The following is a 16,889-nucleotide window of genomic DNA, read 5'->3' as shown; positions in this document are numbered from 1 at the left end:
AATCTTATTAACTAAAAAAGTGGCCCAATAGGTTACTGCAGACTTCACCCTCTATGTGCAAGTTTTAGTGTGTGTGTGTGTGTGTGTGTGTGTGTGTGTGTGTGTGTGTTTGTGTGTGTTGTGTGTGTGTGTGTGTGTGGGCGTTAACTTCTCTGCAGCTCGGTGTCTCTCTTTTGTTTTGTGACATTTTTCTCTGGTACACTGCGATGGAACGGGGAAGTCTGATGTTTTTGGTGTTTCCTCATGTTTGGCATATGTGACGCCTTATCTGCCCGTAAACGCTGCCCCAGGTATCATGAAACACTTTAATTTTAAATAGTTGTAAGATGTAGCCTACGACTTCAACCAGCGTGATATCCACCCACTAAATAGGGTACCCTTTGCCTAGCCTAGGCTATAAAAAATAAAAGTGTGCCAACACGCTGTGGTGGCTAGCTGTCAACAAAACACATTGTCAGTGGTGGAAAGAGTAGAAAGTGTTACTTTGCTGATATTTTACTTAAGTAGAAGTAAAAGTACTGGTAGCTCATGTAAAATGTAGGGCAACTCAGAGAAAAAGTAAAGACAGCGTTGTTACAGGACAGAGTTCAAACTCATTTCCTTGAATTGGAAAATTTGGAAATTACAAAATAAAGTGCACAAAGTAAAACCAGATTACTCTTCTATTCTCTGCTGACTGGCCGTTCACTGTGAATGGCTCCACAATTTGTCAATTTATGATTGTCCAGTTTCTGATGTTTGGAGAGCCACAAAGTCTGTGGGCCTACTCTGTAATGGATGCGATTTAAAATGTAGTGAAGTACAATACTTAAGCAAAAATGTACCAAGTAAAATTGCTGACTTCAAAAATACTCAAAAAGTACAGACAAAAACTACTCAATTACATCAACTTGAGTAAATGTAATTAGTTACTTCCACCCATGGTGAGTCTTTTAGACAGCAGTGAAGATGATTCAAGATTCAATTCAAGATTCAAGATTCAAGATTCAAGATTCAATAATTTTATTGCCATGTCAACATAGTTGATAGGAATTTGTCTTGGTTCACTCTCCTACAACAACAATGCAATAGCAGCAGACAATATAGGCTACACACAGGAAAACAGTAAACAGCAATATACAACACACAGAATTTACATTTACGGCACAAAACCCAGAAAACAGCACGTTATCCAGCATGTAGTAAAGTGCATACCGTGTTAAATGCTAGGTTAAGTGCATTTAGAGATAATCAGTGCAAGTTCAGATGCCTGATGGCTTTGAGGTAGGTGCTATCCCTGAAGCGAGATGTTCTACACTTAATGCTCCTGTATCTTCTACCTGGCAAACATGCCTACTTTGTAAAGTATTGGGCTACTTACAGTCAAAATAGTTTTGTCGATTTTTTTTCTCAAGTACTATTTTTAAATAAACAAGTTAAATGCTATTTCCTCTCGGCTTCATTTTGATATGCACGCAGGCTAAGCTTGCTTCTTGTTTTCTTACCTCTTTTGTGTTAAAAGCAAGTCACAAGGCTGTCTGAAACAAAACAGGCACCGAGGTAAAGGTTTTAGACGCTAGTACTGAAATGCTATTTTCAAGCAAAACACTTGTTGATATACTATCAGCCTACCATATCAACGATGGAAAAAAGTTATTCCTCTTTTCTGCACATCTGTAGCCCCAGACATGCCATCCACAGGTTAGTGCTATAGTCAAATTGATTTGATATTATATGAACTTGCCTAACTCAGTAAAATCTTTGAAATTATTGCATGTGAGGGTAAAAATTGTTGATTTTAATCACCTTCTCCTGTTGCATTTTCTCTCCTTGCCTCTCACATGCAATGCATTGAAGACAAGTTCATCATGATCATTGTGGTAACTCTCAAAAGGTTATAGGCTATTTCAAATAGTTTCAAGTTTTTTTACAATCCATCTTATATTTAGAGATCTAGAATTTTGTTTTTGACGTTTGGAAATAGCGTCCACGGGAAACACATTTGTAGCTGGGGGGGGGCATGTACAGGGGGACAGTGTGGAGAACACCGGCTAGCTTCCTATTGGCGCTGCGGTCACCTAGGCTGACACTAGTTGACAGCTGCAGCGCTATGTCAACAATATGGCCGCGGCGACCGTGATGACGCTGATCGATTAATCTAGAAAGAAGGCATCAGTAAGCGTGAGCTGCTCGCCCTCAAAAATTGTAATGTTCCCTCTATTTCTAACATTCCTGTGAAAAATTCAGTCACTTACCTTGGAATTGTTATTAACAAAAACAAAGACACTAGATGCTCTTTGAATTTCAACCACATCATAGGAAAGGTACAGAAAAAACTAAATTTATGGCTTCAAAGAGATTTATCCCTTAGAGGAAGAATTTTGCTATCAAAGGCAGAAGGCATATCCCGACTTACTTATGCAGCCTTATCTCTAAATGTGAACAAACAGACCTCTGTGGTCATTGAATTATAAACTACTTTATAATTTTGTGTGGAGTAACAGAATACACTGTTAGAAAATCAGTCTTAATGACCTCCCATGAACATGGTGGCCTGAACCTTCTTGATTTTTCCACCCTTAACAATACTTTCAAGATAAATTGGATTAAACGGTTTCTTAGAAACCCGACTTCAATTTGGAATTTTATTCCTAATTACTTGTTCTCAAAACTTGGAGGCAGGCCTTAAATTTGTTTTACTTTGCAGCTACAATATTGAAAAAAAAATCCCCTTAAAATTGACAAATTTTCACAAACTACATCTGGAACAATAGAGACTATTATATAAACACAAATCATTATTCTTGGAAAACTGGTTTGTCCATGGAATTTATCTGGTTAATCAGCTCCTCAATTCTAGTGGCGTTATACTCTGAACTTCTAGACAACTATGGTATTCCTATACCACCAAGGGAATATGCTTTAGTTTTTGATGCAATCCCTTCTGGTGTCGTAATGCTTCTTAGAAATTCAGTAGCATCGGAACTGACTTTACTACCACTGGATCCTGTTGTTACTAGTGTTGGTCGGATCTGTTTCTCCTCTAAAAAGTGCAATAATAACATATATACGTGCTTTATTTCAAAGAGAAATAGTCTCTGTTCCAAACGTAGTCTCTTACTGGAATAACTTTACTTCAGAACTGAATTGGAAGAAAATCTGGTGCTTACCTTCTAAATATCTGATTATAGCCTAAATAAGGTTAAGGAAGTGATTTTTTAAAATGATTCATCGTTTTTTTTTTTATCCCTCCAAGGTATTTCTACAAAGATATAAAAAGGACATTGATGTGGACTGCTCATTTTGTCAACTGGTACCAGAAGATTTATGTCATTTATTTTGGTCTTGTCCCCACTCTTGTATTTTTTGGCAAGATGTCTGTACTTTCATTTCCCAATATATTGATTCTGAATGTTCCCTTTCCTATGAAAATGTATTGTTTGGCTTTTTTACTTACATTTCTACCAAAGCAAATCAATACTATATCATCAATTTGATCCTATTACTTGCAAAATCACATATTCATAAATCGAAGTTTTCCAATCATAAACCATCTTTTTTAATTTTTGAAAATGAAATCAAACAATACATTACAACAATCCTATATTCTAAAAATAGGAAAGCTATTAAAACCATAAATTTATGTACCCTGTATAACATTTTTGTGAACTGATTTATGATTTCTGTCAGTGTTCTGCTCCCCTGGCATTATCTGTTTATGTATTTTCTATTTGTTTACCATGCTGTTTGTTAATAAATAAATAAAAAGTTGGAAGAAAAAAAAGAAAGAAAAAAAAAGGCCTTTACAGTAATAACCAAGCGGCTTCAACATATGCTGTAAGGTTCTGCTCTACTGCCATCTACTGGTCATCTGGTGTGTCTTCATGAAACATGAGACATATAATTGGAGCTGTGCACTTATTGTGCAATGGAAAAACGGCGAATAGGAATTAATAGGCTATTTGATTAGACATAGGCTATATAGGCTAATAGGCTAGTTCTATGAACATGGTTAGCATATTTAGGCAAGGTAATAAATCTTTGTGACCTTCATAGGCTAAAGGCTATGTCATAAAAAGTCGTAAAATTGATGTTCGTTAGCCTCATTCCCATTCAAATATCCAATGGTCATTTGGCTGGCACACTACAATGGCTGCCATAGAATGTTTGATAATGTTGCCATGGAAATCAGAGTTGATTTGGCTCATGAGACTCAGAAAGCTGATGCGTCATCATTGCAACGGCATGATTTGGATTAACATTCCTTTGACTTTATGAGTCTCACGTTCTGTCCGCACATGGGACAGTGTTCATTTATCCTACATGACAACATTATCAAAATTCAATGGAAGCCATGATAGGTAGGCTACCAGAGGAAATCACCACGATGTCCTTTCTATCCATTAAACCTCTGTGGTTAGCCTATATAGCCTAAATATAGACCTATGGTTAGCTTAAATTAAAGTTTTTTGAAAATAGAATTTATTTTTGTTTATATTGCTGATTGTGATACCTTACTATGATCACTGACTGGAGGTCATAGTTTATCCACTTTTTTATTTACCACATTGCAAGTGTCGTCACGAACAAGGCCGGCCCAAGGCATAAGTGAACTAAGCGCCTGCTTAGGGCCCCTGCCTGCTTAGGGCCCCCAAGAGCGCTTGAAATGTTTGGTTTTTTTTGGTGATATATTATGTCAATGGTAATCATACAAAAACGCAATATTATGTTAACGGGCTGCTAGCTAATACTACTGGTTTAACCAATTCCCGCTGCCTCTGTCAGAGCTGGTGTCAGTTCATGCGCAATGCGCACTTGTTAGGTTACAGTCCTCTCCTCTGCGTCAATGCAGCAAAAAAGTAATGTCGCAAAAAAGGACATATCCTTATGGAGCGGAGAAAAGAAAGAAGAAGAAAACAGAACATGAGAAAAAACAGAAAGATAAAGGTATGTTTGCATTACAGGTGGGCGTCTGGGTAAAAACATGCCAGGCTGACATTGGTATAATGTAAGCAACACAGCTACAACTAATAAAATTGATAATGGGTGTTTTAGATTTACAGTAGGTGTGCGAATGATCAAGCATTGACAATAGTCAATAGAATTGGCGGCACCGAGGCGGTGGGGGGTCCCCAAATCAAATTCTGCTTAGGGCCCCATAAAGGCTTGGGCCGGCTCTGGTCACAAATGTTACCAGGTTAGTCTGTGTGTGTTAGTTGGAATTATTTAGACAGGACTCAAATGCTCAACACCACTTTAGATACTTTAGACAATTTTGATACTTTTATAGGCTATTTTTATCGTCATAATTTTGTAGTTTTATATTTATTTATATTGCCTTATATCTTTCATGTATTATTTATATTAGCCTACCTTATTACATTCCCTGTACTTTATTCTGACAATAGACTGTAGCCTACATGGTTCTGCCAACTGCTGCTGTGACACCCGAATGTCCCCTATAGGAATCAGAAAAGTGCATTGTCTTATCGTAGTTGAGTAGAAACTCAAATGTGTAGGGTACTTGTTCAACTGCGCCTGCGCGTTACATCTCTCGCTCTGATTGGGTGACAGTCAACCCGTGCTTCCGGTCCGACTAAATAACAATACCGATTTTTATTAAAGCTTCTGTATCACCAACCCATCTGCGCTTCTCATATCGTGCTGTGTTTTACCGACACGATGGCAGTGTTCGGCTTTATCCTGGTGATCTTCATGGTGTTTCTTTGCCCTGGTAAGATGACGGTTTATTAACAGTGACTTGACTGTTTACATCACTGTCACCTGATCAGTCGCCATAAATCTTGTTGTCATAGGTCAGATTTAGCCTCAACAGAGACTAAGATTGAGAATCAATTGAGGCTAAGGTCAGATTGTAATTTCAGCATTTCGAAACATTTATTTTCGGTTCACCCATCCTGATATATTCTTAATTTTTGGACCAGTGAATATCTCTGTCCCTGTCTGTCTGTCTGTCTGTCTGTCTGTTTGTCTGTCTGTCTCTCTCTCTCTCAAATTCAAATTCAAAATGCTTTTTTCACATGAATGACAATGTCGGTGTTACCAAAACATGGAGAAACATAAAACAATGTTATCTCTCTCTGTCTCTCTCTGGGTGTTTTCTCTCAAGGCGACTCCAGGTTCATCAAAGACCCTCTCTCATCCAAGTGGGACACCACACAGCAATCTTTGGTGAGACCTGTTCTTATCTCCTGATCTGTGAATTGTCACAATTTTGTCAGATGATGACTAGGCCGTCATGCGTACATATGGAATGAGATTCCATAAATATCAACATATACATACACACTACATACAAAAATTACCAAAACCTTGTTCACATCTGCCCTTTTTCGCATATATGTATCTTGTTGAACTTAAAAATAGTTCAGTAGTTCATCTAAAGTCAATGGGCTTCAATAATAATAATTTCCTTTACTTTTATTATGCTAAAAGTTGATATAAGTAGTTCAGAATCAGCACCGTAGTTAAAAGGAAAAACACTGGCAAATCCTGTTTCTTGTTTTTGTTTTTTACTGAAAATGTTCTGAACATCGATGAAGCTCAATTTCCTCAGACCTGAACTATTCTCTCACCTGTGGCTTCTCCTCATTAGACATCAGGTACCTGTTCAAAGTGCAGCCAGATCCTTGAGCTTTTCACAGACATGATCTCCAAAAAAGACACTCAGGTGAGAATGTTGCTAAGTGTTACGCTGCATAGTTAGTTGGTAAAGAAACGGTGGCAGTCATATGTAGCAGTTTGGATCTATTTAACATCTAAAAAGTTAAACCTGAATCGGATGCACGTAAGAAACAGTAGTTAGTATATTTCCCAGTGTGAACACAGATTGAAGGAGAATAATACTAATATTTAAATGTCAGAGCACTGCAATATGATTTTTTAATCTCAAAAGTACAGGTTTCAGGTGCTGACTTGGTAGTCATAATGAAATAGTCATAGTGAAATAATAAAATGCATCCTTACATCTCCCTAGTTCCTCTTTCACTTCTGATTAATTGACCAGAATAGAAACCATGTGTAACCATAGAAAGTCAGACATTGCATTGATTGTTGTGCTTCTGCAGGAAATTCTATATGAAACCCTGCATGCTCTGTGCCGGCGCCTCCCTAGCGAACGGGTATCTGAGTGTGATTCCCAGGTGAAGACGTATCTGCCGAAAATCCTGCAATATACAGCTGGTCACCTGGTGAGAGTTTAGCCCTTTATTCACAGGTTGCTGCTTCTGTTTAGGCATATGGAAACACAATATGCTTTTTGGCCTTAAATGATCACCTTTAATGTATGATTATCTCCATCATTCCTCCTCTTTTGCAGCAGCCAGGTGAGGCCTGTATGGTCTTGGGACTCTGTGCTGTCCAATCAGAGAAGGAAGCGCTGAAACTTCCCCACCCTGTCACCGATAAAGACTCACCCAGTTCTGCTCTCAGCACAGGCACCAGCACACATGCTAGGGTGAGAAAGGGGAAGTGAAAGTTAAAATGGCTTGAGTGAAACTTATATGATCCTTTTTTATATAAATGCTACATGCAGTATGGCTCTCTTTATCAGCTGAATCTCTCTCTAGGAGCAGGTCAACCCACAGTGCACCCTATGTCTGTTTCTCATGAAGAAACTGGAGGACATGTTGCCTAAAAATAAGACCGAGGTGACTTTTTTTTCATATCACTTAATTGCTTCAGGTGGATATCCTTCACTATGCATCACATCATTTATATGCCACTCTCCTCTCTCTCTCTGGGCTTGCAGGACGCTATAGTGAAGCTCATGGGTGAAGTCTGTGGTCTTCTGCCTGAAAAATATGAGGAGGAATGTGACGATTTCATTAACAAATACGGCAAGCAGATAATCGACTTCCTCTTATCGTCGGCTGCTCCTCACTCAATCTGTGCCATGCTGCACCTCTGTTTGTTTACGGACACGTCAGGTACAGGTGAGCTGGAAGCGTATGAGGACCATATTTGGTTAATATTTGCTTATGGGTTAAACCTGCACCTCACCCTTCCTCACCGTGTCCAAGTTAATGCTCTGCTGACTCCCCAGAGACGCTCGTCCCATCTGACTGCGAGTCGTGCCGTACGCTGGCCGTCCTGAGCCGACTCCACCTGGGTCTCAACTCCACTGAGCCTCACACCTCCTCCTTCCTCCAGTCTGTGTGTCTCCATCACCCCAGCGCCATCCCGAAGGTCTAACCAAACCCACAAATATGAGTTACAATCCCTTCTTGCTTGTGAGGAATGTCATAAGCTGGAGTTATGACATTCCTCGCAGGCCACTGTAACTTTAAACCTCAAAATTGTTCTGATAAGCTCTTGTCCTCAGCTCTGAATGAAGTCCTCATAAAATATCCGAAGAACTCATACCTGTGGCTACAGAACTAATGCGCGAACAGAAAGACACCACTCATCCCAGTACTTATGTGTTGCTCAGCGATCATGTTTAGTATTGTTAAAGAACTATATTGCTGGGCAGAAGAACTACACTTAAATATTATTATGTTTTATGCTTGCCAAAAGGGCAAGAATGTGCATGTGCTGATGTCGCTAAGAGACTGACGACTTTCATTAGGTCCTTCTTGAACTGAGTCTGTCCGATATAGGCCCTTTTCACATCGTCACGGTAACAGCTTCCGCATTGAGAAACAGGTGCATTACAAAGTCCTGTTGCCAGCTCTGGCCTTCACTAAATCACTCCATAACCTGCCCAAAATTAACATTGGTGAAGTGCAAAGACTATTTTTGTTGACTCCTGGATCTAAGCTAGAGAAAGGTTACATGTTCTTCACCTCAAGTTACCTCTTATCAAAAATAAAAGCACTGGAGTATTTTATTTTTTTAACCTTTTATTAATTTTATTTACTATAATCATTGCATCCTACCCGTTCTAAAATCACTGTAAAGCATGGACTCTCATGGTTTATTGCCATATTTATTGAATAAGACAGAATAAGAAAAAACCTTTGGCATTCAATGTGAAAAGCAGTAAACTGACTCACTGCTCCTCTGCTCTTTTCAGTGTGAGGTGTTTACCAAACTCTATGGCTCCAGGCTGCAGAAGGTTTTGGGAAACCAGATGGATGTTCCAGATGCTTGTGAAGTAAGAATAGTTTCCTTTTTTTAAGTTAACATGTACATTGACCTAATAACTGAATAACTGTAGATATTCAAAAGTAGCACAGCACTACTGCTACCACAAGAGGGCCTGTCTGTAATGTTTTTGTGGAGTAGTAATGCTTTGAATGTCAAGCATAGACTCCTTTACCTTGGCTGATGTGAGTACACTGACATGGAGTGTACCATCAATCGGACCACAAAGCTTACATGGCTCAAAGATGCACCCCTAAATTTGTGATTGGCTGCAAGGATTTGCATGTAAAGTTGCCTCGTGTTGTTTGAGGGGAGACCACAAACCAGGTGTCAGACATGTTACTTGATGTCCTTACGTAGTTTACAACAGTATGATAAGCCCAAGTCCAGTTCCACCGAACACCAATCATGACCTCAGTGTGAAGGCTTTCATAGTCATGTTCAAATGTTTTTATTTGATCTAGTTCAATCTATGATCAACTTTTCTCTCATCTGTCCTCCAGAGAGTTGATCTGTGTGTTGCTATGAAGAAGCAGGAGCCTCTGGGAAAGGACCGCTGTACCTTGGGACCCAGCTACTGGTGCAGAGACAGTAAAATTGCTCAGAAGTGTGGTGTAAGTTTAACTCAATTAGATAACCATATGATCTTGTTTGATTAACAGCTCAGCTCAACGAAAGTGATGTGGAGGACAGCTCTGTCAAAGCCCGCACTGTACAATAAGTTTTTCCATGAACCTTCAACCAGCTAGTTGCAGGATGGGCTACCTGAGTTATCCCACTCTTTGTCAGTTAAGATCGATTCACAGCAATTCAAGCTGATGCAGGCTTTCATCATCTTCAATACTTTACAAAATCCCTTTCAAACAAATTCCTGTTGTGTTCTTTCTCTTTCATTTTGAGCCTTCCATATCCAGTTACACTTTTGGAGAGATTTTAGGCTACTCATCCTTTGATTCTGGTGTATAGGTCTATGATGGATAAATTGTCTAGTTTAATTCTAGCAATCAACCAATGCTACTGTCAGTGCCTGCGTTCAGACAATTTGGAAGGCTGCATCTGTTACGGGTGATAGGGAAAACACATTAAGTTATTAAAATTAAAACTATTTTCATATTGCCTTTCCACTAGGATGATGATACATGAGAACTGAAACCATGCCATCCAAGAGCACACAAAGGGATCTTTTCTCACCTAGCACTCCTCTGATACGCTGGCCTAACCACTGTTAACCTGCACATCAGCAGCAGAAAGTTACTTGTTTCACATCTGACTTTTTTTCTCAATTTTTTTCCCCCCTAGAATCTGGCCTTCTGTGAGAAATACATGTGGAACTAGAGAAAAAAACCAACCTGCCAGACTGACTGAAGCTCTGAAAGTGTCTGCAAAAATAACTTTACTTTTTACAGATGTATTGCACTGATCAACTTACTTTTTACAAATGTATTGCACTGATCAGCTCTTACTTTTTACGGGTGTATTGAATCCATATTTTTAAGTCAGCATTTTTTAAGCATGCGTTTACTTTCCAGAGAACTGCTCCTTCTCACATGCTTTTTAAGTCAAGTGCCCATAAACAACATTAATCTTGAAATTATTAAGTTTGCATGAAATGTGTTGTGTAATCGCAAATAAGACTGAGGCTGGGATTCAGTCTAAAATATCAGTTTCTGCAGTCTTGTGAACAGTGTTATTCTGTATATTAGCATAAGAACGACAATGTGACTGTGAACATGGCAGAAACTCCCATCAGATGAGCATACTGTATCTATTAAAGACTATTTGGACGATTGCTCAATAATGTGCTGTACAGCTGTCTTTTGTTATACTGTTCCCGTTTTACAATCCTTGGTGTGAATAGCTACACACAGCAAACTAAAACTATCAAAGGTTTAACACTAAAATGCAGATATAGAATGAAACAGATGTCTTGGAGCTACTTTATTTAGCAAATTCCAGACAGTAAAAAGATAAAACAGTGAAAAAAACATGGAGACATTTACATATTTGCTTTTCTGTGTCTATAAACAAAAAGTTATGATACTCTCATGCCAGTCTCATTCTGAATTCTGATGTTATTTTCAGGTCTCAGTGGATATCCAAACACTTGCAATATGGTACCACCACTTCAGGTCACAATGAGGACATTCCTGCCTCTCTTACGCCCCTGTGTGGTTGTTTGTGTCGTCGTCACCCTCTCGTCTTTTCCAGATCTACAACAGAAATAAACATTTGTTACCACAGAAGGACCCATATTCATGAAGCTTCTAAACAAGTACAAATCTAGGATCCTTTGTTAGGCAGTTTGACTATATAAACTTCACTATGACTTAAAATGCAATCTAGTCTCAAATAAGATTCAACCAATACGGGTGACCCACCCACCATTCAATGTTAGGGGAAATTCTAGGATTAATCTCTGCCTTTAAATGAAAAAATAATTTACAACAAAACATAACTGAACAATTAAATGAATAATAACACATGCAAAAAATAAAAATTCATAGCCCTAACCCTAACCCGTTTTACAGAATTTTTTATGTAGCTGCAGTCAGGGAGGAACCCCTTCATATCGGCAGTGGACAAGCATGACAGGCCAATATCCAATAAGAAGCCAATATGGACACAATACCTCTATATCAGCAAACCAATATATCGGTCTAACCCTAGTCTCCAATCAGTACATCTGTACAAGTAAGTTATGTATGCAGACTTAGGGATGCAGCCTATTTTGCTGCTGGTGGCACTTTGTGTAACATTTTCAGTTGATGGGCAGCACTTGATTTCGTGGTCCCAGTAGAGCCAAACCAATAAACAATGTGTCACTATCCACAGACTCACTGTATTCACCAACTTTTAGCTTTTACAAAAGGCACAATATGATTATGACAGGAGAGGAATGTGTTGTTTAAGGAGTGGCAGAACTTGCCTGGATGTAGGCCTCCGACAGCGTGATCATCTGGGGGAGAATGTCGGTCACCTGCAGGTCCTGCATCTCATACCACTTCCCAGTGCCCTGATCAACCACAACAACAACACATCAATACTGAGCTTCAATGACGTCAATGCAACACATACTAACAGAATGCTTGCTTGGTCATAACATAATTGAAAAGTTTTGTTGTTGTGTCTGTGGTTAATGCCAAGAGAAATCAGGAAAAATTCAGGAATATTTAGCTGCAACATACATGATGCAAGACATGTATTCTGTACGCTCCCTCAGTGGGCTTCCCATCATGCACCACATTGGCGACCAGGTCATAAGTTGTGTGCTTCTCTGTTACTTGGGCTTCTTCTGTCAAGTACTCACGAAGGTCTACATTCCTGGTGAAGCAAATATAATGATTAAAATATACACATTCATAATAAGAACAAAACATAAGTGCGTGACACCATTGCTCATAGAGTTACAATATAAAATGGAGGTAAACCCAAACAGAGACTCTTCATTATACAGTTATACGGTTGTGATGGAATCTGATCCTCTGTAGCTCACTGATAGTGTGAAGGTTTTATTTCCTCAATGTGGCCACATGTGCTAAAAATGTATGCACCTCATGGTACTGTTGAATAAAAGCCTTCCGCCAGAACGCCATACTGTGTCTTAAGGCAAATGAACAGCACTTACGTGATAGGGAAGTTGACAATGGTGGGGTTCTTTTCCACAAAAAAGTTGTTCTTGGTGAATCTTTTGATGCAAAAGATGAGGTACGGAGGCAGTTTGGTCAACTGGAACTTTTTGAGAAAATTCTCTTTGTAGGTTTTGTATTCCTGAATGCAAACGACACAGAAAACGGTGCACAGATACAAAGTGTGCTGAAGTTATAATACTTCTGTCAACCTGTCATCTGAAGGAAGCAGTGTGAACTGCTGCAGTAATTACACATTTTGTTTCAGTTTTTACAAAATGTGCATTGCAGTCACATTTTAATAATCTCATCCAATTTCCAATCCAATTTTAGTGTAAAAAAAATCTTACATGACGTAGACAGTAAAGACATTTTAATATAGATTATGGTCACATTGATTTAAGTCACTTTTTTGTTGTTTTCCTACTTTGAAGGACTGCAGTACCAGAGCCATAAAATCAAAAGCTGTGGGAACTACAGACAGCGGTCACAGTTCTTTTATTGTGGCCCCGGTTGCCACAGAAATTAACAAGGCTCATTATCAGAGGTAAAAAGATGTGAGGGCTTGTGATATTCAAACTGAAAGAGCACTAATCTCTTAGATTGTTAATTTTAATGTCACTTTTTTGTCAATGACATTCAAACATTTTTAGTCTAGTCTTTACTTGAAGTTCATAATGTCTAGTTTTGATCTCACTGCAGTAATGTAAAACAGGGCCATCGACTTGTTTTCCATCATTTTTGCTAATGATTATAACACTAGAGGGTGCAGTCAGTACCTTCTCTGTGCTGCCGTTGAATTTAGCCAGGATGTTGAAGAGAGGGACCTGCGGGATTATAAGCTGCTCCTTCTCATCCTTGTACAGTGGAGCTGTTGGGAGGTCAAGGGTCAGGAACAGGAAGGTGGACTCAGACATCTCTTCCTGGTACTCGTCTTTCAGGAGCAACGCCTCCTTCTCCTCTGGCGGCTGAAAAAATAAATAAATAAAATGAAATAAAAAAACGGTGACACCTGACAGAGAACTTAAAATCACATCACCAACCATAGCATTCACAGTCAACCACTGTTTGACAGTCTCAGTTTTGGCAGATTTGACTTATAAAATACATATTATATCTGCCCTGGTTTGGTTTGCAATTTATCTGAGAAACAGAATCTCATCAGTCACAATTTTTCATCCTCCTCCTCTAGCATTTCTTTCAGGGTCCCTCAAGTTTCTATTCTAGATCCAATTGTCTTCCCCATTTGCATTCTCCTACTGGTTGTGCCATTCATTTACTTTCACTGATTTACACACAATACCCAGTTTGATCTCCCAGCTTTATCTCCAGTGCCAATTCATCTCAGGAACTGGCTTGATGACATTAAATGTTGGACAGCCCAAAAGTTTCTCCAGCTCCGAGAGAAGATCTGAACTTTTTTCATTTGGAGCCCCTGATTCCATCAAACTTATTACAAAAACCTTGGGCCAGTTAGCCACTTATGTTAAACCCTATGCCAAATATCATGGTGTGATCTTTAATTCGGCCACCAGTTTGACAAGAAAGTCAGTTCAGTTTTTCAGCTCAGAACTATCTTCAAAGCACTTTGGTCAACAATGGTCAACTTACTAAATCTGGGTGTGGAAGCTTCTTGGAGAAGATCCGCATGGAGCCTTGAAATACTTTGGTAAGGATTGCTATAATGGCAGAAAGACAGATGAGGACAGAGGTTAATTCTTGTTTGACTCACAGACATAAAAACAATGGCAAAATTTGCCAGCTCAAATACTAAAGGAAAGTAAGACTAGTTGGCACAAGTAGACTTTTTTGCTAATTTCGGGCAAAATCATCCCCATTTAGCATTAAAAAGTATTGCAGTTTTTCCTTCTAATCCATTGACCTGATTTCACCAACAACTCTCATGCTAAATAAACATCTGAATATCACACGAAAAAGAGTAATGTTTTTCTTTAATTACATATATATGGTGTATATATATATATATATATATTACGATCCAACAATAAGAGATTAAAACCCCTTGTATCTCCTCCCACTCACATGGCTTTTTCTTTGTGCCTCCAAGAGCACCATGCAGGGCGTTCAAGAACCAAGACAGGAAGTCCACAGCATCCCCTGCGAAACAGACAACAATCAATCAGCAACACAGCTCATTCTCCACTGGGCAGCATGTGCTAAAGGCCTATTTGCTGTGAATGCTCTATTCTTGAGAACTGAAGCGCACTGTGCAACACTGTATTCTGGCAACATGTGCGCTACCTTGCTTGGTAATCTGGAAGTTCTTCTTGCTGCACAGCACCACGGCCTGCAACATCTCATGGGGAGACACGTGGGCCTTGAAGTTCCTCGGGTTCCACAGTTTGCGCATCAGCTCACCAAACCTCTGCACCAGGAGGAACATGATGTCCCCCGGCGGCCTGCGGATTCCCCGGTAGTTTTCTTCTTCCAGGAAGTAGTTCCGCAGTGGTGGAACATTGGAAAGAGCCTTGGACGGTGAAGCAAACGGCAGAGGACAATTTGTCAGTATTATTTAAAAAGTTCAAGTCTCAGTCCAGGTAAGGCCCAGTGTGGCAGATAGCATTCGTACCTGTAACACCACATTGGCGTAGTCGTTGGCCTTGATGTTGTTGAGCCCTACAATGCCTGGCAGGTAGGTGGTGCCATCATAGGCTCGATACAGTTTACCCTGCTTGTCCAGCCCCGAGATGTGCTGCTTGGTGAACGTGGGCTTCAGCACATACTGTAGAGAAAGAAGTGTCAAGGAATTATAGACACACAAGGACATACAGCATGTGGTTTAAGTCTGCTTTACTAAAAAGCCAGTGCTGTACTGAAACAAAGATCAATTCTAGCCTGGTATCAGAAGTATATCTGATTTAACAACATGTTGTCAGTCTATAACACCTTCACTTCACTTACTGTGATGTCCTCCAGCGAAGAGTCAATGATCTCATAGTTGTCTGGCAGACAGTAAAACTTGAGCGTGTGCAGATTGAGGAACACATGATGGGTGAACTGTACACTATGAGTGTAAGCATGGGACTTCAGACCTCTGCCTGGAAGGGACACAAACATACATAAACAGTCAAAATAAGACTAACGTTAGGTCATGGATCCTGGGCGAAGTCATGAGATAATTCACCTACCTTGAAAGTATTTCCCACATATGAGACAGGCATAGACATTGATGTGGGACAGAGAGATGGAGCATAGCTTCTCGAAGTCAAAGTCCAGCACACTCCTAGAGGATAAACAAACAGAAAGCAGATTCAGCTATCGAGCTTTGATGAGACAAGCAACCGTTAGCCGTAACATTAGCTATGCTAAGCTAACGTTACATTACCTGTTTATGGTGTCGAGGTAAGGACAGTGACGGCTTCTGCGGTCTTCTGTGTCACGTCCTCGTCCTATTTTGGCTGCCACTGTAGCATTAGGTGAAACAAACAGAGTTAGGCTAAATTATGTTTTGTGCTCCACAGAATGAGGCTAACCAACAAGTAGCAAGCCCAGCGTTTGGGCTGATTGGGGATGGTCGATTACACGTGACGGTGCGTTGGGTAGACGGTACAGATGGTTATATTATGCTGGTTAAACTTCAAGTGGTCCTTAGTGAGCCATATGTTTATGACTGGACCACCACGCAAACAAAATCGAGCGCACCTTCATTTTGCTACTAACGTTAGCTACAGGCTAACCAGGACAGCTAGCATTATAAGGTAACGTAAATAAACTTGCCTCCTTCTTCCTCGTCATCATCATCCACCTCAATGTCTCTTTCTCGCTTCAGAGAAACCATCGCAGCAGTTAACTGCAGTATCAGCTAACGAGCGAAATATCAAAACAGTTATAGAGGGAACAACTTTAGCTGAAAATGCTGAAGAGATGAATGGGTCGAGCTCTTCGCAAACACCGTGCGCATCGAAACTCGCGGTGGTGAACGCCGCAATAGTAAATGGTCGACTAAAACGTAACCCGGAGTTTAGAGCCAGTGAGCGTTATCAAAGCGAGCCTTGTTCGCCCTAAATAATCCTTGATTGCATATGATAACGTAAATTTTGGTAGCTCTACTGTTGATGTATTTAATAAAATACACATATTATTAATAATGACATTTATGTTAATGATCATTCTTCCAATTCATATATTTGTATCATAACTGCATCATAGGTAGGC

General features: G+C 39.7%; 2 protein-coding genes across 5 annotated transcripts; one reads left to right on the top strand and one right to left on the bottom strand.

Moving 5' to 3' along the window:
* The first annotated feature begins 5,573 nt into the window (after positions 1-5,573).
* sftpbb (surfactant protein Bb) lies at positions 5,574-10,886 on the top strand. 3 transcript variants are annotated; one of them, XM_071523175.1, is made up of 11 exons: positions 5,574-5,713; positions 6,110-6,171; positions 6,596-6,670; positions 7,068-7,190; positions 7,322-7,456; positions 7,569-7,649; positions 7,751-7,934; positions 8,045-8,187; positions 9,017-9,097; positions 9,591-9,701; positions 10,387-10,886. In XM_071523175.1, the coding sequence occupies exons 1-11, from the start codon at positions 5,662-5,664 to the stop codon at positions 10,420-10,422; spliced, it is 1,083 nt and encodes a 360-aa protein (XP_071379276.1). In that variant the 5' UTR covers positions 5,574-5,661; the 3' UTR covers positions 10,423-10,886. The 3 variants fall into 3 exon arrangements, with proteins under 3 accessions (XP_071379276.1, XP_071379277.1, XP_071379275.1); XM_071523176.1 differs by having other exon boundaries at positions 7,319-7,456; positions 7,575-7,649; XM_071523174.1 differs by having other exon boundaries at positions 7,319-7,456.
* A 126-nt stretch (positions 10,887-11,012) lies between these two features.
* On the bottom strand, positions 11,013-16,628 carry usp39 (ubiquitin specific peptidase 39). Of its 2 annotated transcripts, none has more exons than XM_071523170.1 (13): positions 16,452-16,628; positions 16,060-16,138; positions 15,863-15,957; positions 15,636-15,772; positions 15,304-15,456; positions 14,976-15,201; positions 14,757-14,831; positions 14,325-14,392; positions 13,493-13,681; positions 12,713-12,855; positions 12,273-12,408; positions 12,014-12,100; positions 11,013-11,297 (listed from the first exon to the last, which is right to left on the bottom strand). In XM_071523170.1, the coding sequence occupies exons 1-13, from the start codon at positions 16,510-16,512 to the stop codon at positions 11,244-11,246; spliced, it is 1,503 nt and encodes a 500-aa protein (XP_071379271.1). In that variant the 5' UTR covers positions 16,513-16,628; the 3' UTR covers positions 11,013-11,243. The 2 variants fall into 2 exon arrangements, with proteins under 2 accessions (XP_071379271.1, XP_071379272.1); XM_071523171.1 differs by having other exon boundaries at positions 16,060-16,123.
* Between the last annotated feature and the right edge of the window lie 261 nt (positions 16,629-16,889).

This window comes from Centroberyx affinis, unplaced genomic scaffold (genome assembly GCF_046629955.1).
Source record: "Centroberyx affinis isolate AG114_WGS23_722 - 3 ecotype Tasmania unplaced genomic scaffold, CSIRO-AGI_Caff_v1 ptg001070l_1, whole genome shotgun sequence".
In the NCBI taxonomy this organism is placed as follows: domain Eukaryota; kingdom Metazoa; phylum Chordata; class Actinopteri; order Beryciformes; family Berycidae; genus Centroberyx; species Centroberyx affinis.
Note: the sequence above shows the minus strand (reverse complement) of the source record. Positions and strands in the feature narration are given on the sequence as shown.

Excerpts from the sequence above, each read along its gene's own strand:
- usp39 (XM_071523170.1), bottom strand. The coding sequence starts at position 16,512 with ATGGTTTCTCTGAAGCGAGAAAGAGACATTGAGGTGGATGATGATGAC. Across the intron at positions 14,832-14,975 it reads CTTCCAGATTACCAAGCAAG|GGGATGCTGTGGACTTCCTG; the intron begins GTAGCGCACATG and ends TCTGTTTCGCAG. Across the intron at positions 11,298-12,013 it reads TGTCGGAGGCCTACATCCAG|ATCTGGAAAAGACGAGAGGG; the intron begins GCAAGTTCTGCC and ends TTTCTGTTGTAG.
- sftpbb (XM_071523174.1), top strand. The coding sequence starts at position 5,662 with ATGGCAGTGTTCGGCTTTATCCTGGTGATCTTCATGGTGTTTCTTTGC. Across the intron at positions 7,650-7,750 it reads TGCCTAAAAATAAGACCGAG|GACGCTATAGTGAAGCTCAT; the intron begins GTGACTTTTTTT and ends CTGGGCTTGCAG. Across the intron at positions 7,935-8,044 it reads TACGGACACGTCAGGTACAG|AGACGCTCGTCCCATCTGAC; the intron begins GTGAGCTGGAAG and ends CTGACTCCCCAG.